This window comes from Corticium candelabrum, chromosome 4, assembly GCF_963422355.1.
Source record: "Corticium candelabrum chromosome 4, ooCorCand1.1, whole genome shotgun sequence".
In the NCBI taxonomy this organism is placed as follows: Eukaryota; Metazoa; Porifera; class Homoscleromorpha; order Homosclerophorida; family Plakinidae; genus Corticium; species Corticium candelabrum.
Genome location: NC_085088.1, coordinates 4,169,129 through 4,192,455, shown reverse-complemented (window position 1 = coordinate 4,192,455; position 23,327 = coordinate 4,169,129). Strand labels below are relative to the sequence as shown.

General features: G+C 41.3%; 3 protein-coding genes across 3 annotated transcripts; 1 reads left to right on the top strand and 2 right to left on the bottom strand.

Annotated features, from left to right (window-relative positions):
- Positions 1-5,202: 5,202 nt before the first annotated feature.
- LOC134178108 (collagen alpha-3(IV) chain-like) lies at positions 5,203-6,551 on the bottom strand. Its single transcript, XM_062644900.1, has 4 exons — positions 6,377-6,551; positions 6,214-6,319; positions 5,505-5,685; positions 5,203-5,445 (listed from the first exon to the last, which is right to left on the bottom strand). Exons 1-4 carry the CDS (start codon positions 6,549-6,551, stop codon positions 5,203-5,205), a joined length of 705 nt encoding a protein of 234 aa, XP_062500884.1.
- Positions 6,442-15,706, bottom strand: LOC134178107 (macrophage receptor MARCO-like). The gene is made up of 13 exons (XM_062644899.1): positions 15,645-15,706; positions 14,097-14,104; positions 13,833-13,904; positions 13,233-13,310; positions 12,344-12,388; positions 10,746-10,805; positions 10,156-10,224; positions 7,041-7,085; positions 6,913-6,963; positions 6,831-6,848; positions 6,713-6,775; positions 6,582-6,653; positions 6,442-6,505 (listed from the first exon to the last, which is right to left on the bottom strand). The coding sequence occupies exons 1-11, from the start codon at positions 15,704-15,706 to the stop codon at positions 6,741-6,743; spliced, it is 543 nt and encodes a 180-aa protein (XP_062500883.1). The 3' UTR covers positions 6,442-6,505; positions 6,582-6,653; positions 6,713-6,740.
- A 1,922-nt stretch (positions 15,707-17,628) lies between these two features.
- Positions 17,629-18,373, top strand: LOC134178106 (uncharacterized). The gene has a single exon (XM_062644898.1). It carries the CDS (start codon positions 17,786-17,788, stop codon positions 18,371-18,373), a length of 588 nt encoding a protein of 195 aa, XP_062500882.1. The 5' UTR covers positions 17,629-17,785.
- The last annotated feature ends 4,954 nt before the right edge of the window (positions 18,374-23,327 follow it).

The following is a 23,327-nucleotide window of genomic DNA, read 5'->3' as shown; positions in this document are numbered from 1 at the left end:
TGGCTCCCACATCGCTCTGGAACGCAGGCGATAACCTAAATTCTTTGGGTCTCTGTAAAAACCGATACGTGTACTACACACATGACGCTGCATGCTGAACAACACAGTTGCACTGTCATGCGTGTACAGAAAGTGTGCCAGTCACGTCACCACACAGCACTCATCCCTCTGGTGAGCACTCTCACCATGGCCAGTCGCACTGTTTTAGAGTAGATGGCGGCGGAGATCTCCGCGTAGCAAAACAGTGACGTGGTCAATAGTACTAACAGCAGTCAAGGGGAATTTAGAACCTGCATTTGTCACATAGCAGTGGCGTAGGAAGCAATTAAAAAGTGGTGAGGCCTAATGCGCGTTAGAAGGCGTGGTCACTTAGCGTGCGCTACCATACGAAGGTGTGGTCCTAGTTGTATACACACATGCAGCCTCTGGTCGCACCGACCCGCAGCTCCTAAGGCCCTGCAGCCCTACTTATCACTTATCCAGTTGACCCTTTCACTGTAGTCCAAAGAAACCGCGCCTACTAAAATTGGAGTGAGTGCGCATGCGTTGCCGCTCGACATCTACACGTGTCCGACGTGGATATAACGGTGATCACGTGCATATAACGGACGTGCCTGTGCGCTGTACAGTGAGCAATCTAGCGCACGTTAAGTTTGCTCGCATTTTATGCTAAAATATATTACTTATTTAATCGGCACAACTAACAACGGAAGTTACAGGCAATGAGCAGCTGGCGGAAAGCCACATTTTGAAAAGTGGGGCGGCCATGGCCGCCCCAGCCGCTACGCTTCCTACACCACTGCATAGAGGGTGTTGAAATCCAAACTTAATGGGTGTGGACTTATTCCATAGACTGGGATTTCAAATTATAGATACTACGTGACAAATGAAAAGAAGTTTCTAATGGTAAGGTGAGACAAAAATGGAGCAACATTTTTCAGGGACTGGGCAAAGTAGAAAAATTTAAAAACAACGGCCTATGCTACGACAAGATGTGACTCCAGTGAGACAGGCGATGCGTCGTATACCTTTGTCTTTGCTAAAAGAAGTATCTGAGGAGATCAGTAGAATGTTGTCAGAAGGAATTATTGATCGGATTGATACCTCCCCTTGGATGTCGAATGTGGTGATTGTACGAAACTCAAAGAAGTCAGGAGATATCCGACTATGCCTTGATCTAAGACAAGTAAACAAAGCTGTTATTCCGGACTCGTATCCAATTCCTTCTTTAGAAGAGTTAATGTCAGAATTTAATGGGTCAACTGTATTCTCTAAACTGGATTTATCTCAAGGCTATTTGCACATTCCTCTGGACAAGAGTAGTCGGAGCATTACTGCGTGTATTACTCATGATGGGGTGTATTAATTTCGACGAGTTCTCTTTGGCTTGGCATCAGCCCCTAGTGCGTTCCAAAAGATTATGAAGCAAGTTTTGAGAAGGCTTGAAGGAGTGACTGTATATTTGGACGACATAGTAATACATGGCCCAAGCAATGCAGAACATGACTGCCGTCTAGAGAAAACTCTAGAAAGACTAGCAGACCACCATCTAACATTAAACAGTAAGAAGCGCTCATTCGGGCAAACAAAAATCGAGTTTATGGGCTCAGAATCGATGCCAGTGGCTTAAAACCAATTCATTCAAAAATTGAAGCAATCGTAAACATTCCAATCCCAACCAATATGAAAGAGCTTGCATCATTCTTAGAAGTTGTGGGATACTATTCTAGATTTATGGAGGATTATGCTGATATAACGACTCCCTAAGACAACTTTTGAGGAAAGACGTGCCTTGGGTCTGGACATCGACATGTGAAGAAGCAGTAGAGAAATTGAAAAGAAAGATCGTATCGCCACCTGTTTTGGCTCATTTTTCAATAGATGATGCAATATACAGTACTGTGCAAAAGTTTTAGGTCACCCAGATATTGTTCTAAGGTTGTATGAAAATGTAGTTCTGCACCTGAAATATGAACGTCTTGAGATCACATACTGTCTGGAGATATTGAACAGTATTTCATCAGTTATATTCTTGCTGTAGACAGGCTGTAGCTAACGAGAACGTCAAAGTGCACTACGAGTTCACGTTGTGATGTCGCCGTTGCTATGCAGATGGCTAGAATGACTTTGGGATGAAATGAAACGCCGACTAGAGAAGGAACCCTGCAGGAACAAGCAAGAGTTGACAGCAGCTGTTTTCCAAGTGTGGAATACCACCACCAGGGCTGTTACCACAAACCTTGTAGATTCGATGCCTTGCAGGTGTGCTGCAGTAATTGCTGCTCATGGAGGACACACTAAGTACTAAACAATATTTCTTTGTCAAGATTACTTGTGAGTAGTATGCAAGATGTTTTTTGTTGTTTGTGATACAATAAAGCTGTAGCTGTTGACTGTAGTCCACTTTCTTCCTCCAGATTAGTGAAGTAACCAGGGTGACCTAAAACTTTTGCACAGTACTGTATGTCACGTGTGATGCTTCAGGAGTGGCAGTGGGGCAGTGTTGACCCAGATTAAACAAGGCATCGAAAAACCGATAGCGTTTACCTCACGGGCATTGACAGATTAAGAAAAGAAATACTCGGTGGGAGAAAGAGAGGCTCTGGCTTGTCTCTTGGCATGTGAAGGGTGGCACACATACTTGTATAGTCGCCAATTTGTATTGCGAACAGACTATCAGGCGTTAACGGTCCTACTGTCATCAGAAGGATCAGGCCATCGACCTCTTCAAATTCATAGATGGTTCGACGGTTTAAACCAGTATAATTTTGGAGTGCAATACAGACCAGGCAAACAAAATCAGGTTGCAGATTTTCTTTCAAGGGCCTCTGGTGATTTGCCTAATACGGAATGTGCTGTTGGTGGAGAAACGTTTCGGGTGGTTTGCCAATACTTGGACTCAGTAGTCACGTCAGGAGAGTTGAGGCAAGAGTCAGAGAAAGATCCAATATTACAGAGATGTAGCCAACTCAGTAACTTCTAGAATGTTTGGAATAAGCTTTCTGTTTGGAATGATGTTTGTGTAGCACGAGGAAGTCGAGCGGTAATACCAACAAAATTGAGGAAAACTATCTTGGATTTGGCACATGAAGGACACTTAGGGATGGTAAGAATGAAACAAAGGTGCCAAGAAACAGTGTGGTGGCCTGGTATAGACCAGAATATTGAAGAGATGGTACGAGCATGTGTTGCGTGTGTGAGAAGTGGAAAACCACTGCAACCTAAACCGGTGCCACTCCACCCAATACCTCGGCCGACCAAGCCTTGGGAAAAGATTCAAATTGACGTAGTTGGAGAATTTACAAGGAGCACCGAACAATTACCGATATCTAATTGTGGTACACGATTTGAATTCAAAATGGCCAGAGATTTGTCCCACTAGTCATACTGAAACTAGCCGAATCATTGAATTTTTCGAAGACCTTTTTGTTCGTTGGGGTTTGCCATACTATTGTCACAGATAACGGACCTCGATTGTTTCAGGACAATTTGAGTCATTTCTTGAAAAGAAAGGTATTCAGCATATACACGAACATCATATATATCGCCCCTCCCCCGCGCGCGAACGTCTGGCCACGCGAGACTAACGGTAAGCGTACGTACATGCCAGAGTAACAATAATTCTAAAAATATTTTAGTCGTCGTTTGAATACGAGTCGAGCCATTTATATTGTTACTTCTTCTGTGGCCTATTATCTTGCATGCGCTGCAGTGAGAGGTCTGCATGTGCAGTTAGGACGTCGACGGTGACAGTGCATTGAGCCGTGCTGCAATCGCGTCGTCATTCACAGTAGCCAAGTTTTTGAAACCAATCGCATGTACATCTGAGTCCTCCGCTAGACAGCTGAGGTTGTTTCTAGAGAGCCGAAAAAATGGGTAGACCTACTAAAAGTAGTACCTATCAACTTCCGGAAACGATCGTTAGCGCAGCCGTCCGGTCACTCTGCCACATGTCTAAAATATTCTAGGTATCCAATTTATTGCCCTACCTAAACTGCCTCTAAACGCCTCAACCGTCCATTGCGCCAAAAACGCCTGTCCCGAATTAGGACCACCTGCAAGGCTTGCTGAAGTCCCCGGGCGTAGCCCGTATAAGTAGTCGTTCGTCTTCTGTTGTTCTCGGATTTAGATGAAACAAGTGCGATTTTGTAAGTAAGAGACTAATACATTTACTATAATTTTTGAAAGGTTTGCTGTTAGGTGATTGCGGAGTGTCAGGCGACAGAAGCATCAACAGTCGGAACACGTACTGTCCCGAATCAGGCACACCTACCCGTAGTACACACCCCGCACTAAGACGCGGATGATAGGAAAGAACCACAATGGAACTTTCACCTTGTAAATGCAACATCCCTCACCCAAGCCAAGCCAAGTCCTCAAACATTAATTTACATTTGTGACAATCTACTGATTTTGATGAAAAATTAAGATCACAGTAATCTGTACAAAACAGACTAAGTACTCGATCTAAAGTGACCAAAATACTATGAGTAAATGTACAATAGAAGCCACTGACTTATTCACTTGGAATGTGTACACTATAGTCAGCTCTATAAATCTTTCATCAGAGAGCAACCAGCACATGTGCAAGTTGCCTCTTAATTAAGCACCTGGCCAGCTGTCATATCTTACATGTTTTATTCGAATTCATTCCACAAGGGCCGTATAAACTTAAAAGGCCATATATAGATAATAATATGAAGGTTGAGAGTCGCAAAACGCTCATGTATGCATAGTATTTTGCAAGGTGACAAACTGTAGCTATTTTACAAACTCAAAAGAATAATCTTACTTTAATTTCAAGCTACCATGGTACGTCTTTCAAGAAATGTGTTTGGAGTTCCAATCCCTACCAATAGCAATACAAGTGAATGCATACAGCACACATGCATCAATTTCGGGCTGTATAGTTTCTTCCTTCCAACTCCTCAATATTCTGATCCAAAAACAAACATAAAGATAATAAACTATAAACAACAATGCTACCTCAAGTGTACAACACATACACCTTATCATGATTGATATTTCAAGCCCATACTCATACTAAGTCCAGCCAGTATTTCAATATGCCGAAAACAATTTCTTGCACTTCATCAAAAGTACCAGCTACACTTTAAGTCTAGTTCAATAATCAGAAATAGAAACTTTGCTACAAATACACATAGCAACGTTATATTATTTGTTCTTCAACTTAATAGTCAATTAGTCACTTCGAGCACAAACTCGACACCTGCCTATCCTTTGAGCTGCCTGGTCTGAGTTACTTGGGACACTCGAGTCATGTTTGACATCCGTCGCAGCTAACCAATAGCCACGATTCGATGCCTGACGCTTACATCGACTGTGGCTATTGCACTCAGCAAACGGTATAGCAGAAAACATTTCCAGACATGAGCCAGGAGAAGCAAGATCTTGACCACTGCCTTCCCCAGTCACACCAGAATTCTACAAAAAGATGATACCAACCAGCAAATAATATAAGCAAGAAAAATACAGACAATCACCATGTAATAGCTGTATCCATTCCAAAGACTAACATATCCTGAAGGACAAGAAGGCGTGGCTTGCAGCTGGCTGTGCAAAGTAATAACCGCAGCACTGCCTTCACAGACTCTGCATCGACTTATAAAGCCAGCATTATTGCCTCCATTAGGTTGATTGAGTCCATTCACAGCAAGCCAGTAACTAGATGACAGCAAACACACTCTACACTCTTTCACACAACAGTAACTATAATACCACATTCAGACTAGAGACTTCACAACCATGATTGATCAAAATGACCAAAATCAGCACCACAACAAGACCTTTATCATTGAAGTACTTTTAGTAAAGTAACGGCAACCTTGAAAAATTACCTGATCCAACTCGGTTCTGAAATAGTTAGTGTGAATGCAGTATAAGTATACACATACAATGGCTATACTATATATACAATGTAACTTCCACATACGCATATTAACTAAATGCTCCAAACAATGTGTCAACTAAAACTGTTTAGTTAACAATAAAATTTGAAGCCCACCCTACAATTTTTGTAGCAATTTAATATTTACAAAAGATGTTATAGCAGAGTACGTGCACAGATAGAGTACATTACCACAACACAATAAACTTGACACTTTAATGTATGCCTAAATGAACATTGCTGTGTGTCTACCAGGTCAAAATTATACCATACATGGATTCTAAAATTATAATTTAAATTATCACCTGTATCCATCTCTCAATCTAGAATCACAAAGTCCACCACTGCATGCCACAAATGGTATTTCTACAAATTTCTGTACACACGAGCCACTTCGACTTAGATCTTGACCTGCCAAAACATCACTCTTTATCAAAGCAGAAAGTAATAAATATCACTGAATGTGACCTTGCGCTAAACCAAATCCATGAGCAAAGACAAACGAGTAGCCAGAATAAAGTGCTGAAAATCCACGTGGGCAGTCTGGAATATTTGCAGTTTGGCTGTGTCGAACAATAGTAATGATTCCATATGGCCCTAAATAAACAAAGTTGTGTAGTGTCTTCTCTACTACAAAAATCATTGTATAAGACAAACTAACAAAGAGATTTACCTCTTGGTCCAGAGATACCATTCTGTCCAGGTGGTCCCACGATCCCTTGCACACCCTTAGAACCTTTCTCTCCTACAAAACATTACATTGCAGACATAATTTCAAAAATACAAATAATTAGTGCACTTTACCTTTGGGGCCAATGGGACCAATCGGCCCTCATTGGCCTTTCTGGCCTTTTACACCTATTTGCCCTTTCATTGAAAGCAACATATAAACTGTGTATTTATTTGACTTTGTCAAAAGTACCTTTGTCTCCTTGATTGCCTTTTTAAACAACATGCTGGTAAGATTTAAGTCATAGTGTATACTTTTGGCAAACTACTCATACCTTTATCACCTTTCTCTCCTGGTTCACCTTTCACCTCTTTTCCCTTGTCTCCTAAAGCACACAATACAGCAAAGACTTGCACATGCAATCCAAATGTATATTTATATGACTATCTGTTTAATTATTACCTTTTGATCCCTTTGGTCCGATAACACCAGATGTTCCCTTGTCACCTTTATTTGAAACAATAATTAGTATCTATTCCCTAGACATCTATATTCAAGCATGAGGTTATATGGCTCAGATTGATAGTTTCTATGAGATTCTATTAGAACATGGGGCACAATTTCAGCATAAACCTCTATCGTGAAAATATGACAGAAAGAAAACGTACAAAAGAACCGCATTAAGTAGTCCTAATGGTGCCTGCCTAAATAAGTTACATTGTTATGTACACACCTTTGTCTCCCTTTGGACCTTGCCGCGATGGCCCCAGTGGACGCTCGTCACCTTTTGTGCTTTTGAAACTTGTAAACATACTAAGTATTCCAATAACCTCACATAACTCATACAAACTATTTCATCAAATGGACAAATTATAGAGTGTCATATATTTTGAAAAAGCCATAATAAACAGTGAACAGTAACCATAAACACATGTTGATGTACTGTAAATCTCAGTCTGCTTAGGATCAGTTGCACTGAGATCATAATCCTTTTAGTCCGTAATGTATGCTGCTTCCTTTCTTCTTGTAGTGTTCAGTGTTTCGATTTTCTTCTTGAGTCGTTTGTCTTGTACTTCAGGACAAGGTCCAGTTGCTTTATTTTTTGAAAACAATAATTAATATCTAGTCCCTAGAGATCTATTCAGGCATGAGGCTATATTGCTTTGATCAATAAATTCCACGGGCTTCTACTAGAACATAGTGCACAATTTGAGCATAAACCTCTATTCGTGAAAATATGAGAGAAAGAAAATAGACAAGATATCCACATGACGTAGTCCTGATGGTACCTACCTAAGTAATTTACATTGTTGTATACACACCTTTCATTCCCCTCGGACCTTGCGGCCCTGGTGGCCCCTTGTCACCACCTTTGCCTTTCAAACATGCAAACATAGTATTCCAATAAGCTCACATAACTCATACAAACTATCTCATCAAATAGACAAATCATGGAGCCCTTCTGTTTGAATATGGGTGCAATTAGAGCATATAGGGCTTTATTCACAAAATAATAACAATACGATAACATACAATGGTATACCTAAGAAATTTACATAGTTATACACACTATATTTTCTATTACATCTTGACACCTAGTCATACCGATGTACAGTGTAGTCTTGTGTAGCCAGACCGCTTTCCTCTCACGATCTGTTTGGAAAGGAGATGTGCCAACAAGTAGCAACAGTGGAGTGGCCTAACTACACAAGACTAATACTAATGGTACCTTCTGTACTGCAGCAAAAAATTGCCCTATTTTGCACCTGCTTATTGTTACTAAAATAGTAGCTATATTTACTCCCACACTTCCACAGCTATGAGCATTTGAAGACCACAAAGTTAGACACCATTTTCTTTCTAAGCACACTCTTTCTAAAATTTATCTAAAATCGTATAAAGCAACTGTTGTTTGACGTGACCACAAAGTCCATAACATGGCAAAAAATAGTTTGTGACATTGCAAGCAGTCAACCTCGTCTTGCTTACTGTGCCTTCACTCACGGTCTGTCATGTCGTTGGTTATATGTGATGAGAACAATTGAGGGTATTTCCCACATGTTTCAACCTCTAGAGGAAGCCATCTCTGAAAAGTTTTTACCATCACTAACAGGGCAGTGGAATTTGACAAATAAAGAAAGAGACTTATTAGTGCTTCCATGTCGTCTTGGCGGTCTGAATGTTGTCGATCCCTCCAAACTATGTGAACATCAGCATGCAGCTTCATGCAGGATAACTGACCATCTCACAAGTCTTATAGTTCAACAAGAAAGTGCGCTCTCAGACGAAAAATCACACATCAAAAGGTGAAGTCTAACATCAGGGCTGAAAGGCTAGCTGCCCACACAGAAAGTCTGCAAGTCATTTCCAGGAACTATTCTCCGAAACTCCAGAGATGCATTGAATTGGGAAGTGAGAACGGCTCATCAAGTTGGTTAACAGTTTTACCATCGGAAGATCACGGTTTTCACCTATCTAAGGGAGACTTTCGGGATGCGCTATGTTTGAGATATGGTTGGCATCTACCCAACGTACCGTCCACATGCTTCTGTGGGAAAAAGCTTGACGTAGACCATTCAATGATTTGCCCTAAAGGAGGTTTCCCGACACTTCGCCACAACGAAGTAAGAGATATCACAACAGACCTCCTCACGAAAACATGCAACGCTGTCGCTATTGAACCTCAGATACAGCCCTTGCACGGAGAAACTTTCCAGCATAAAGCAGCCATTATTGATGACCACACACGCCTAGACATTTCAGCTAGAGGAGTATGGCAGCATTCCCGATATGCATTTTTTATGTAAGGGTTTTCTACCCAAATGCGCGTTCAAACATGCAATCTACTTCTCTGGCATCAGCCTACAACTCATGAAAATGAGAAAAAACGGGAATATGGCGAACATGTGAGGGAGATAGAGAATGCAACTTTCACACCCCTAGTTTTGCAGCAACTGGTGGAATGGGGGAAGAAGCGTCAATTTTTACAAGAGAATAGCTGAATTACTATCAGTCAAAACAAAGAAGACCTACAATGAGACCATAAGAATCATCAGGTGCTGTCTATCCTTCAGTCTGATCCGTTCAGCAATTTTATGCATCCGAGGTAGTAGGTCGGCAAAGCACGAGCCCTACCGTGCAGAAGAAATTGACATCATCAGCAGTGAGGTTCGCCTCACTGACTAAACTGATTTATGATAGAGTAGCAAGTTTCTGAGTTTTCTTTAGAGTTTCTGTAATTGCTGTATTATTGACATAGACAATATTTAAAAATATATCATGTTTTTTACAAAAAATAGTTTGTAATCATCAAAGTAACAAAGTTATCACACACAAAATATAAACGTCACTCCTGGTCATACAGTGTTAGGATCCCATGTAAATAAATAAGCCAGAAATGAGGTTGATTTTCCTTTAGCAGTTACAAGACCTGGCAGTTGCAAACATGAATTCAACTGTTTTGGTAAAAACTTCTTTCATGGATGGTTTGTCCATATTGTCTTTGGTTGCCATGTACAACAAATTGCAAATACTGCTCCGTAAATTACATAACTAATTTACATTGTTATATACACACCTTTGTCTCCCTTTGGACCTCGCCGCGATGGCCCCGGGGGACCCTCGTCACCTTTTGTGCCTTTGAAACCTGCAAACATAGCATTCCAACAAGCTCACATAACTCATACAAACTATCTCATCAAATGCACAAATTATGGAGAGTCATATATTTTTAAAAGCCATAATAAAACATTGATCAGTAACCACAAACACAAGTTGATGTACTGTAAATCTCAGTCTGCTTTAGAACCAGTTGCACTAAGATCACAATCTTTTAGTCCGTGACGTATGCTTCCTTTTCTTCAAGCAATATGGTTGCAGTGTTCAGTGTTTGGATTTTCTTCTTGAGTTGTTTGTCTTGTATTTCAGGATAAGGTCCAGTTGCTTTATTTCGAAAATAACAATTAGTATCTATTCCCTGGAGATCTATTCGAACATGAGGCTATACTGCTTAGATCAATAGTTTCCATGGGCTTTTATTAAAACATGGGGCACAATTTGAGCATAAACCTCTATTCGTGAAAATATGATAGAAAGAAACATTCAATATATCCGCACTATGTAGTCCTGATGTACCTAACTAAGTAATTTACATTGTTATATACACACCTTTGTCTCCCTTCGAACTTGGCCATGATGGACCTGGTGGACCCTCGTCACCTTTTGTGCCTGCAAACATAGTATTCCAATAAGCTCACATAACTCATACAAACTATCTCATCAAATAGACAAATTATGGAGAGTCATATACTTTTAAAAAGCCATAATAAACACATTGATCATTAACCACAAACACATATTGATGTACAGTAAATCTCAGCTTTAGAACCAGTTGCACTAAGATCATAATCTTTTTAGTCCGTAATGAATGTTTCTTCCTTTTCTTCAAATGGCATGGTTGCAGTGTTCAGTGTTTGGATTTTCTTCTTGAGTTGTTTGTCTTGTAGGGTAATCCGGGGTATTTCCGCACACTTTTGAATTCAATTACTTCTTATTTCTTTCAACAGACACGAAATGCAACATGTGAACACTCGCTGCATAGCTTATCGTTCTGCGCTTTAGGTAGCGGCAAGATAGCTATGTTTGTGAGCCGGAAGAATTTTCTAGCAAGTGTTTTTCATGCAAAGGTGAGCATCACGTAGAACAAACCGTCTAACTTTCTAGCTAGCAAGTTGTTTGTTGACTTCATACTTTCCAAAGATAGACAAACCACTATATACTGCTCGTGCATATCGTGGAAGATAAATCACCAGCTGATCAAGGGGAAACTTTTCGTCATCTAATGGGGCCTTAGTAGGGTGCAAAGTGGCTATCATATCATTTCATTGTATAGCAAAAAGACCATCAAAGAAGCAGGCATGGGTTTGTGAACGGTGCAGAGCCTGAGAGGAGAAGCAGATAACAAAATCAGTAACATCTAAGGCAGACTATAGTTAGCATTTGCAGAAAACCTACAAAAAACTTTAACTTCGCTTTATGTATGCTCTAGTCGTAATTCTAATCGTTAGTAAACTACACACCAACCAGGTGTCGTGTCTGCAGCCATCAGAGGGAGAAAAGGCAACTGTGAGGAATAGCCCCACCCCTGATATTTGACCCTAGTGCAGAAATTGTCCAACTGCTTGCTTGTATAGTTGCATGGTGCCAAGAACAGCCGTCCACGTATACTACAGTAGCAAACGAAGAAACCACACGCTGGTAAACATGGGACGCAATCTCTTGCAGAAGATACGGGTCATCTAACCAAAAAGTGTGCGGAATTACCCCGGATTACCCTACTTCTGGACAAAGTCCAGTTGCTTTATTTGAAAAATAACAATTAGTATCTAGTCCCTAGAGATCTATTCAAACATGATTGGTCGAAGCTATATTGCTTAGATCAATAGGTTCCACGGGCTTCTACTACAACATGGGGCACAATTTGAGCATAAACCTCTATTCGTGAAAATATGATAGAAAGAAAATATCCAAGATATCCACATGACGTACTCCTGATGGTACCTAATGTAGTATATACATCCGGGAAATTGCATTGTGTTAGTTCAGTCATTGACTGGCATTTAGGACTAGCCAGTCTTTCTTGAAATAGATTGCCTTGAGTGAACAGTAAGACCGGTTTAGCGCGTGCTAAGGACGCAGTTACCTGTGACACTACCTAAGTAATATACATTGTTGTATATTACTTAGGTAGTGTAATATACAACAACCTTTCATTCCCTTTGGACCCTCGTCACCACCTTTGCCTTTCAAACCTGCAAACATAGTATTCCAATAAGCTCACATAACTCATACAAACTATCTCATCAAATAGACAAATCATGGAGCCCTTCTGTTTGAATATGGGTGCAATTAGAGCATATAGGGCTTTATTCACAAATAATAACAATACGATAACATACAATGGTATACCTAAGTAATTTACATAGTTATACACACTATATTTTCTATTACATCTTGACACCTAGTCATACCGATGTACAGTGTAGTCTTGCGTAGCCAGGCAGCTTCCCTCTCACTATCTGTTTGGCAAGGAGATGTGCCAACAAGAAGCAACAGGGGAGTGGCCTAATTACACAAGACTAATACTAATGGTACATTCTGTACTGCAGCAGAAAATCGCCCTATTTTGCACCTACTTATTGTTACTACAATAGTAGCTCTATTTACACCCTCACTTCCACAGCTATGAGCCTTTGAAGACTATAAATTTAGACACCATTTTCCTTCTAAGCACGCTCTTTCTAAAATTTATCTAAAATCGTATAAAGCAACTGTTGTTTGATGTGACCACAAAGTCCATAACATGGCAAAAAAGAGTTTGTAATCATCAAAGTAACAAAGTTATCACACACAAAATATAAACGTTGCTCCTGGTCATGCAATGTTAGTTTCCCATGTAAATAATATAAGCCAGAAATGGGGTTGATTTTCCTTTAGCAGTTACAAGACCTGGCAGTTGCAAACATGAATTCGACTGTTTTGGTAAAAACTTCTTTCATGGATGGTTTGTCCATATTGCCTTTGGTTGTCATGTACAACAAATTGCAAATACTGCTCCGTAAATTACATAACTATTTTACATTGTTATATACACACCTTTGTCTCCCTTCGGACCTCGCCGCAATGGCCCTGATGGACCTGGTGGACCCTCGTCACCTTTTATGCCTTTGAAACCTGCAAACATAGTATTCCAATAAGCTCACATAACTCACACAAACTATCTCATCAATGGACAAATTATGGAGAGCCATATATTTTGAGAAAGCCATAATAAAACATTGATCAGTAACCACAAACACATGTTGATGTACTGTAATCTCAGTCTGCTTTAGAACCAATTGCATTACGATCACAATCTTTTAGTCCGTAACGTATGCTTCCTTTCCTTCAAGAGGCATGGTTGCAGTGTTCAGTGTTTGGATTTTCTTCTTGAGTTGTTTGTCTTGTACTTCAGGACAAAGTCCACTTGCTTTATTTCGAAAATAATAATTAGTATCTATTCCCTGGAGATCTAATTGAACATGAGGCTACATTGCTTAGATCAATAAATTCCATGGGCTTCTAATAGAGCATGGGGCATAATTTGAGCATAAACCTCCATTCGTGAAAATATGATAGAAAGAAAATATACAAGATATCCACATGACATACTCCTGATGGTACCTACCTAAGTAATTTACATTGTTGTATACACACCTTTCATTCCCTTCGAACCTTGCGGCCCCGGTGGTCCTGGTGGACCCTCGTCACCACCTTTGCCTTCTGAACCTGCAAACATAGTATTCCAATAAGCTCACATAACTCATACAAACTATCTCATCAAATAGACAAATCATGGAGCCCTTCTGTTTGAATATGGGCACAATTAGAGCATATAGGGCTTTATTCACAAATAATAACAATACGATAACATACAATGGTATACCTACATAGTTATAAACACTAAATTTTCTATTTCACCTTGACACCTAGTCATAACAATGTACAGAGTAGTCTTGCATAGCCAGACCGCTTCCCTCTCACTATCTGTTTGGCAAGGAGATGCGCCAACAAGTAGCAACAGGGGAGGGGCCTAACTACACAAGACTAATACTAATGGTACATTCTGAACTGCAGCAGAAAATTGCCCTATTTTGCACCTACTTATTGTTACTAAAGTAGTAGCTTTATTTACACCCTCACTTCCACAGCTATGACCCTTTGAAAACCACAAATTTAGACACCATTTTCCTTCTAAGCACGCTCTTTCTAAAATTTATCTAAAAATCGTGTAAAGCAACTGTTGTTTGATGTGACCACAGTCCATACATGGCAAAAATAGTTTCTAATCATCAAGTTATCATACACAAAATATAAACATTGCTCCTGGTCATGCAATGTTAGGTTCCCATGTAAATAATATAAACCAGAAAAGGGGTTGATTTCCTTTAGCAGTTACAAGACCTCGCAATTGCAAACATGAATTCGACTGTTTTGGTAAAAACTTCTTTCAAGGATGGTTTGTCCATATTGTCTTTGGTTGTCATGTACAAATTGCAAATACTGCTCTGTGATGGACTGCACTAATGGTGTAGCACATTCCTGAGCGTGATAGACATAGTTACACATCTACATGCGAAATACTCGTTAAGTCTTGTGACTCTTACAAGGTCTCGTTCCTTCTGGCTAATAGCTGAAACAAGTGCTATCAATTAAGAATCTATGGTATCACATGTCAATCTGAGATCCTTCGATTGATGCTACTGTACCAGCAGTACAGTAAGTTGCAGGCTGATGTAATAACTTGGTTTAAAAGAATTACAAATAGATTCACCGGACTGACAATTTCATGATCTTGTGACACAGCAATTTTCCATGCAAGTATGGTTCATTAGTGCACATTTTTCAGTTAGACGTGCAATAGTCAATCATTCCATATTTTTGTGGTGCAAGTCTAACAACTTTGCTGCTTTGTTCTGTCATTGTGCACCAAAAGTGCAATAACAAAACAACAAATGATTACAAATCAGTACAAGTCCATGTAAAGTATGTAGATTACAAGATTGAGAAAGACCAGTTTGTAGCAGACACTACAGTTATCTACGTATTACTAATTAGATTAGAACCTCGTGATTAGTGTGAGACGTGTTCCCCCCCCCGTACTGTATTTGAATTTATATCAATATAGTAAAGTTTTAGCTCACCGCTACATTGGTGACCCTGAAGTCAAGGACGTTATTTCATGGCAACTGAAGAACACGTGGTGTCGCTCAAGCTGCCAACCTTCTGGACCTCCCAACCAGAGGTTTGGTTCGCACAAGCTAAAGCCCAGTTGGAACTCCGCAAGGTGACAGTCGATGCAACCAAGTACTTCTACGTCCTTGCAGCCCTGGACCAACAAACAGCAACGATGGATTGATACTGACATGGATTGGAACGATGGTTGATATAAACGGGAAACGGCTGGTGGATGCAACGACTTTCCTCTCTGCTCCATTTACCCACACCTCGACAACTCCTGCTTCTCACCTCGATGCAATCTCAACTTCCACTGACCAGTACAACATTTTGCTGGCTGAATTTCTGGCCATCATGTCGCCTAAATTTGTCCATCAACCTACCAAGCACGGGGTGTAGCATTTCATTACTGCCACAGGCCCAACCGTTCATGCTCGTGCTTATCGCCTACCTCCCGATAAGCTAGCAGCCGCTAAGGCAGAGTCCAGCAGTATGGAATCCTACGCAGGTCGTCCAGTTCTTGGGCATCACCATTGCACATGGTGCCAAAAGCTTCTGAAGGCTGGTGTGCCTGCGGAGACTACGGACGCCTCAATAATGCTACCGTTTCTGACAGGTATCCAGTGCCTCACGTGCAAGATTTCTCCTCACATCTCAACGGTATGAGTGTGTTCTCCAAGGTTGACTTAGTTCGAGGTTATCACCAGATCCCAGTGGCTCCTGAAGACATCCAAAAAACTGCTATCATCACACCATTTGGACTTTTTGAGTTTCTCAGAATGCCGTTTGGGTTGAAGAATGCTGCTCAAGCTTTCCAACGCCTGATGGACACTGTCTGTCATGGGTTAGAGTTTGCCTATGTCTACATTGACGACATCTTGGTGGCCAGTAATGACATTGAGACTCACAAACAACACCTTCGCTTGCTGTTTCAGAGACTTCAACAACACAAACTGGTGATCAATGTTTCCAAGTGCCAATTCGAACGTGACAGCCTCGACTTCTTAGGCCATCGATCACTCCTGCTGGCATCATGCCACTTCCTGACAAAGTAACCGCCATCACTCAACTTGGCCAACCAACAACAGTCAAGGGCTTGCAAGAATTCATGGGCATAGTGAATTTCTACCGCAGGTTTATCCTGGCTGCTGCTTGGACAATGTTACCGCTGTTTGAGGCACTATCAGGCAAACCAAGAACGCTGGTCTGGAATGAGGATATGGTAACAGCTTTCCACAATACTAGAAAGGCTTTGGCAGATGCAACTCTTCTTTCACAACCTCATTAGGATGCAGACTTCCCTCACCACCGATGCTTCAGACCTGGCAGTGGGAGCTGTGCTTCAACAGCTTGTGGACGGTGTCTGTGTACCTCTAGCCTTCTTCAGTCAAAAACTAAGACCACCTGACATGAAGTACAATGGTTCTGACCGTGAAGTGCTTGCTCTCTATTTGGGAATTTGCCATTTTTGATACTTCTTAAGACGGTTAACAGTTTATTGCTTTAACAGATCACAAACCCCTCACTTTCTGCACGACAAAAGTGTCAAACTCATGGTCCCATCACCCGCAACGCCAGCTCTCATATATTTCCGAATTCACTACTGACATCCGACATGTCCAAGGGAAGGACAACTCAGTAGCAGACATGTTGTCAAGAGCCACAATCGCTGACGTGCAACTGGGGATTGACTATAGTGGCATGGCAACAGCCCAACAACAAGATTCAGAAGTACAAGCCTACTGCACAGCGACATCAGCCATAGAAGTGGAGGATATCCCTTTGGAGGAAGTATTACACTGTTCTGTGATATGCCCACTGGCCACGCTCGGCTGATTGTACCTGCCAGTTGGAGACACCAAGTTTCTAACATTGTTCACGGTTTATCACATCCCTCTATGCGAACTACAAGGAAACTAGTTGCCAACAAATTCGTATGGAATGGTTTGCAACGGCAGCTTGGCACCTGGGCTAAGCAGTGCATTGCTTGCCAGTCTTCCAAGGTCCAGGTACACATACATCAGGGCTCCTCTGGAAAAGTTTAGTGTTCCACATGCTTGATTTGACGACATCCACGTGGACATGATAGGACTACTTCCGCCTTCCAATGGCTTTTCTCACCTGCTTACCATGACCACTTTTCTCGTCGGCCCGAAGCTATTACCGACTCCAGCAGTTGCGCTCAAGCCCTAGTTTCCCACTGGATTGCTCATTTTGGTGTACCGCTTGGCATATCATCAAATAGAGGGCCTCAATTCACCTCCTAACTTCGAACGTCTATTTCTCGGTTACTCGGTACACAACTTCACCATACCACAACCTACCACCCTCAGTTGAACGGCCTTGTGGAACAATTTCATCAAAACCTGAAGTGTGCCTTGCGTCACGCCTCACTGGTACTCCCTGGAATACGGACAGCACCTAAAGAAGATATGGGATGTTCTTCAGCGGAAACGGTGTATGGCTCTCCCCTCACTGTAACTGGAGACTTTATTCCCAGCTTCACTGACACACCCACTGACAATAGCCTACATCTCCGTCAGCTGCGCGATCAAATATGCTCACTTGCCCCAGTTCCTATATCTCATCATGGCGCCACACTGACTTCTGTTCCTTGCAATCTGCTGCAGGCCAAGTTTGTTTTTATTCATTGCGATGCTCACCACACTCCTCGCCAACAACCATATGAAGGCCCTTTCAAAGTCCTGTATCCCAGCCCAAAGACCTTCCAAGTCGACACGGAAGGCAAGAGAGTAATCATCACTGTTGACCGACTCAAACCGGCACACTTAAACCTGGAACATCCGGTTCCCATAGCAAAGCCAAGACGCTGTGGACGCCCACCTAGGCCACCGCCATCCTCGCCTAACAGTGTAACACAGAGCCAGACCTCTACTGACATTAGACCACAGCACACTCGGTCAGGTCGCCACGTCCAAGTCCCACAACGGTATCTCTCAGTTCTGGGGGAGTGGTGTAGCGGACACTACAAGTTACCTACATGTTACCAATTAGATTAGAACATTGTAATTAGTGTGAGACAAAACATGTTCCCCTGTGCTGTATTAGAATTTACAGTCGCGTGTCACTTGTCCGATGTTCACTTATCCGACACGCCGGTTATCCGACAGGTCATGCTTGTTACGTGAGTGATCACGTGGCTGGTCAGCTGCTTAGGTGTAGGTACATGTACATCCACGTGCATGTCAGTTGTTAAGGCTACCTTTGCTATTTGTACAACACATGATGCAATTTGAATAAATATTAGTCACAATACTTTAGGTCCCCTTGGTCCTTCTGGTCCAGCTGGGCCTGGATGACCCTAAAAAGTAAACAATAAAGATATAGCAAACAATGCAATGGCCTCCTAGACCAGCTACTAAGCGTTGTAACAATCAGTGCAACCAAATATCCGCGAGAGCGGTCTGACACGCAAACCCCTACGTCGCGCCCCTTACAAACAAATAATTTACACTAGACGCTTTATATTATTATAACGGACGACGCTCTCATTAATTCCAATGCAGAACACAACGAGTCTCCGACAACACAACTTCTACCTTCACTCCAGGCTCTCCTCGGTCGCCCTACGAGAAATGACACAACACATATGCACGTGAGCTCGTTTTTCTCACGGTCTAGCTACTGCTAGCAAGGTCTAGCCTTGTATCCTTTCGGTCCCTGCAAAAATCAACACAGACATAAACTCCTGAAGCTGAAGCCTGAACGACAATGCAGTTTGCGCTTACAGAGAGGGTGCTAGCCACTCCACCGCGAAAACACTCGCCGCCTGTGGGAACTCCCACCGGCCGCACACCCTTAGTTCCAACTTGTCCGTTACTGGAGCAAACTCCAAATGCCTTCATATATTCCAACACTTAATAAGAAAAAGCCTAGAAAAATTTCTTTGCGAACACGCACTTACAAGAACGGCAAGGTAGACAAGTACACATTCTCTGAGCCCAAACATTCTCTTCGTATTTGATTCGATTCTGCGTAGCAAGCTCAAGACAAGTACACACGAAGATTCGGAAATAACGAAATGCACCTGTGCAAATGTCCACACCTCGCTTTTATGCTCTGCAGACCCGGATTATAATAAAGTTAGTTACGTACAATCAATCAATTAGTAGATTGTCTTTGTCACCTGTTCATAGATCATATCTAGATAAAACTCTACTACTGCACATAATTAGTACAACTATACTACTAATTTACTTAGTTTTGTAGGAGTATAAACAGCTAAGATAACGTTTCAGATGAATATGTACAGACTTGATCTGTCAGCTAGAGGAGTTTGAAAAAGGATACGTGCCTTTTTGACTTCAGGGTTTTTACCTAACGCGTGCTCCAACTGCCAATTAAGGCTCAACTTACAACAATCATGCCAGAAAAAAGAGATTATATGCTCAGAGAATACTTAAAGTCGAACATACTAGTTTCACACCATTGGTTTTTCATCAACAGGTGGAATTGGTTCCGAAACAGCTACATTTTACAAACTTTGGCAGGTTTACTTGCCAACAAACTGTAATGGAATTGGTGGCTCAGCTTCTCTCTTATACAATGTATGCATTTGTGAAAGTAGATCATGCAGCCAAGCAAGCACAGGCCCTTATAATTGGACGTCGACATTGCACAATATACATGACTTGGTTAACAGTGAGGCTCGCCTCACTAATTACAAGTAGATCTTGACTCTATGAAATTTACAATAGATTATAATGTATTATAATGTAACTATTATTACTACTGCTGCTGAAAGAACTGGTGTATTTGAAAATCAAACTCTATGATACAAGATAAATAATTAAGCAAAGGTACACTGTACGCAACATACGCAAAACAATTACATTAAACACATATTTAATTCTAAAATTTAACTGCTGCTGCTGCTGCTGCTGCTGCTACTACTACTGCTACTGCTACTACTACTTTTTGCGTACAGTACCTTTGCTTAATTGTTTATCTTGTATGATAGAGTTTGATTTTCAAATACACCAGTTCTCTCACCACCACCACCACCACCACCACCACCACTACTACTTCTTTAGTGGTAGTAGTAGTATATTTGAATAAATCATAGTACGATACATTTTAACAAACTAAACACTATTAATGGTAGTTTTATTTCTAAAACATAAAAAAACACCCAAGTGCAGCAAAACAAACAAACAATGACAACACACTAACCATATTAACCATAGCTAGCTGCCATCTATTCATTTAGGTGGGCCTCACTCTCAACAAGTCCTAATAAGTCAGGTTTGACAGGTTTAATTTATATATAGAACATCTAGTACCACGAATGCAAAGGATAGATGATCGAAGCAAGGCAAAGCTCAGACGGCATCAAATCAGTTGCATCATTTTGCTGTAGTTTTCTCTACATTTTTCAGCAAGAAGGTTTGCCAGTCCCTTGTAAAAGGTTGTGGCTTCAGGGCTGTGTTTCCTGTGGAACTAAGAACCAGTGGAGTGAATGATCCATGCTCAACTTCACATATGCGGTCAGCATAAGCACGCTTCTTCTCATTCTCATGAACAGTAAAAACTGACTTCAGACTAGAGTGTTTGAAGTTGAAGCAAGCATTAGGATAAAAAAAACCTTACATAAAAAGTGCTCTCTCACCAGTTCTCCAAACTCCTCTGGCAGAGATATCAACCCTAGACTCTGACTCAACTTTGGCGGTTGCATATCTGAATGTTTCACCTGACAAGGGTTGCAAGGCTGGTTCGATGTCAACATTATGGCAAACTTCCTTGAGTAAATCAGCTGTTAGGTCTCTCACTTCATTATGCCTCAAAGTATGACTTGTCTTATTTATCACTACCACTACCACTACCACTACCACTACCACTACCACTACCACTACCACTACCACTACCACTACCACTACTACTACTACTACTACTGCTACTGAGAGACATAGTGTATTTGAATAAAAGTACTACGTACATATACTATGAATAAAATATACATACATTAATGTGTCCACAAAGTTTACTATTACGATTATAAGGCAAATACAATAACTAGATAGCAACATTTTGCATGTTTAGAGATATGATATATTTAATTAACAGCAAGATAAACCACTCTCAGCAGAAGCCAAGAGTATACTGTTGTTAATGATTGGGCGCTTTGTTCTGGATCTGCACCCCCTGAGACACATAACTGCAGATCGAAGTAATGCGAAGCTTAGTCGACATCTGACCCAGCACATTGTTGTACTGTAGGCCATTTCCTGGTTTTCTGAGACGAGAGATGATAGTCGTTTCAAGAACGTTGACATTAAATTGCTTGCTCCTCCAGTGCAAGAGAATATCAGTAGTGTGAAAGAAGTCGGTTCAACTCTTCTGATTCAAGCCTTGTGTTTACGTTTCTTTTCTTGCTCTTGTTTCCTGTACAGAGATGCTATTGCTGATGATCTATATGACTGAGCATGAGGATTGAAGATTCTGACATCAAAGTAGGTTTTCTGAAATCTACCACCCCAGAAACCACACCGAAAATGTCAAGTCTGGCTTCATCATCAGTGCTGTTACTCTTCTGAGGCAGTATCTCTCCAGTCAGTTTTTGCAAAATTGGTTCTTTCTGGACATCATGACAGACATCATCCAATGGGTTAGCAACAATGTCTCGAGTCTCATTGTGCCTCAGCGTTGGAAATCCACCGGTAGGACATGAGAGTGAGTGATCAACTGAGAAATGGTCTCCACAAGGGCAGAAATCAGGTAGAAATCAGCCATAGCGTAGAAATCAGCCATAGCGTAGACATAGTGCGTCGTGAAACTCAGATTTTGTCAGAAGAAACTATGTTCTTCTATAGGTAAAGCTGTCAGCCACACAGAAGCACCTTTTTCTTGGGCTAAATCGACAGCACGTTTGAGATTTCTATTGAGGTTGGCAGAAACTTCCTCATCAGTGACATTGATGACAAGATTTTTCTGACGTTTGACTGAGGCTTTTAATACGCTTTGTTGTTGTGAAACCTCCTCAGTCATTTGATTTTGCTGCTGAAGAATGAGCTTGGTAAGAGGCTCTGTAACTTTCAAGGAGTAAACAAACTCTCTGTGTAGAAACAAAGGATCAATGATTCCAAGTCCACCTCGTCGATCTGGAAGAGCAAATACTTTTCTCATCGTTTCCCCAGGTGCAGATTGACCCGTTAATGCAGGAATTAGGTCTGAGTCAATTGCTTTAGTCAGTGGTTGCAGAAATTGGCTAAGTTGTTGCTGGTCCTGGCAATATAGGTCCATTTACTACTTACTCTATGAGTGAAAGCTGATGACGCTGCATGTGGCTGTGTCTTGGCGGTGACAGAGAGTCGTTCAATTTCCTTAGTCCAGTTTTCAACTCTGTTCTTGAAAAAAGTGTCACAGAATTCCTTGGTTCCTAGAGCAGCTCCTAGGTATTTCCTACCTTCCGTAGTGATTGATGTTGATATTTGTGTTTTCAAAGTGAGCTCTTGCTGCATCATGTTTCCTTCTTTAACTATCAGCCATGACTTCTTTGCATTAGGCAGGTAGCCAAAGGAAGAGCCAAATGTGCTAAGTTTATTCCACCATTGTCTTAAAAAGTTAAATTTCCCACATGCTGCAGCGTTGTCAGCATACCAAAGTTGTGTTGTCTCTTTTGTGCTAACCTATGTCAAAAGAGGAACTGTTGCAAGGGCATACATTGGCATAGCTAATGGATCACCTTGAGTCGTGCCTTCTTTACAGAACTTCACCTCCAACAAATAGGAAAGTTGGTTGATGGTAGGTGTTGGCGAGCAAGGGTAAGATGGCAGGACAGTTAACAGAAATATTCGCTAAAGCCACTTGACGGTTCAAGTTATTGAAAGCGTTAGAAGCGTCTACAAGTAAGATTGCTTCTGTATTTGAATCATCAAGGAGATCGAGTTTGCATTGCATGTGTGGCAGACTCAACACCTGATAATTGGCCTGCAAAAAGTTGAAGTGGTCCAGCAG

What these genes read in the sequence shown, in the direction of transcription:
- LOC134178108 (XM_062644900.1), bottom strand. Translation starts at nt 6,551, where the DNA reads ATGATTTTTGTAGTAGAGAAGACACTACACAACTTTGTTTATTTAGGG. An exon ending in AGATTGAGAGATGGATACAG is followed by an intron (nt 5,686 to 6,213) that starts GTGATAATTTAA and finishes GCTGTCATCTAG; the next exon opens with TTACTGGCTTGCTGTGAATG. An exon ending in ATGGATACAGCTATTACATG is followed by an intron (nt 5,446 to 5,504) that starts GTGATTGTCTGT and finishes ATCTTTTTGTAG; the next exon opens with AATTCTGGTGTGACTGGGGA.
- LOC134178107 (XM_062644899.1), bottom strand. Translation starts at nt 15,706, where the DNA reads ATGGCCAGAAATTCAGCCAGCAAAATGTTGTACTGGTCAGTGGAAGTT. An exon ending in AGGTCCGAAGGGAGACAAAG is followed by an intron (nt 12,389 to 13,232) that starts GTGTGTATATAA and finishes CTATGTTTGCAG; the next exon opens with GTTTGAAAGGCAAAGGTGGT. An exon ending in GGGTCCAAAGGGAATGAAAG is followed by an intron (nt 10,806 to 12,343) that starts GTTGTTGTATAT and finishes CTATGTTTGCAG; the next exon opens with GCACAAAAGGTGACGAGGGT.
- LOC134178106 (XM_062644898.1), top strand. Translation starts at nt 17,786, where the DNA reads ATGGGATGTTCTTCAGCGGAAACGGTGTATGGCTCTCCCCTCACTGTA.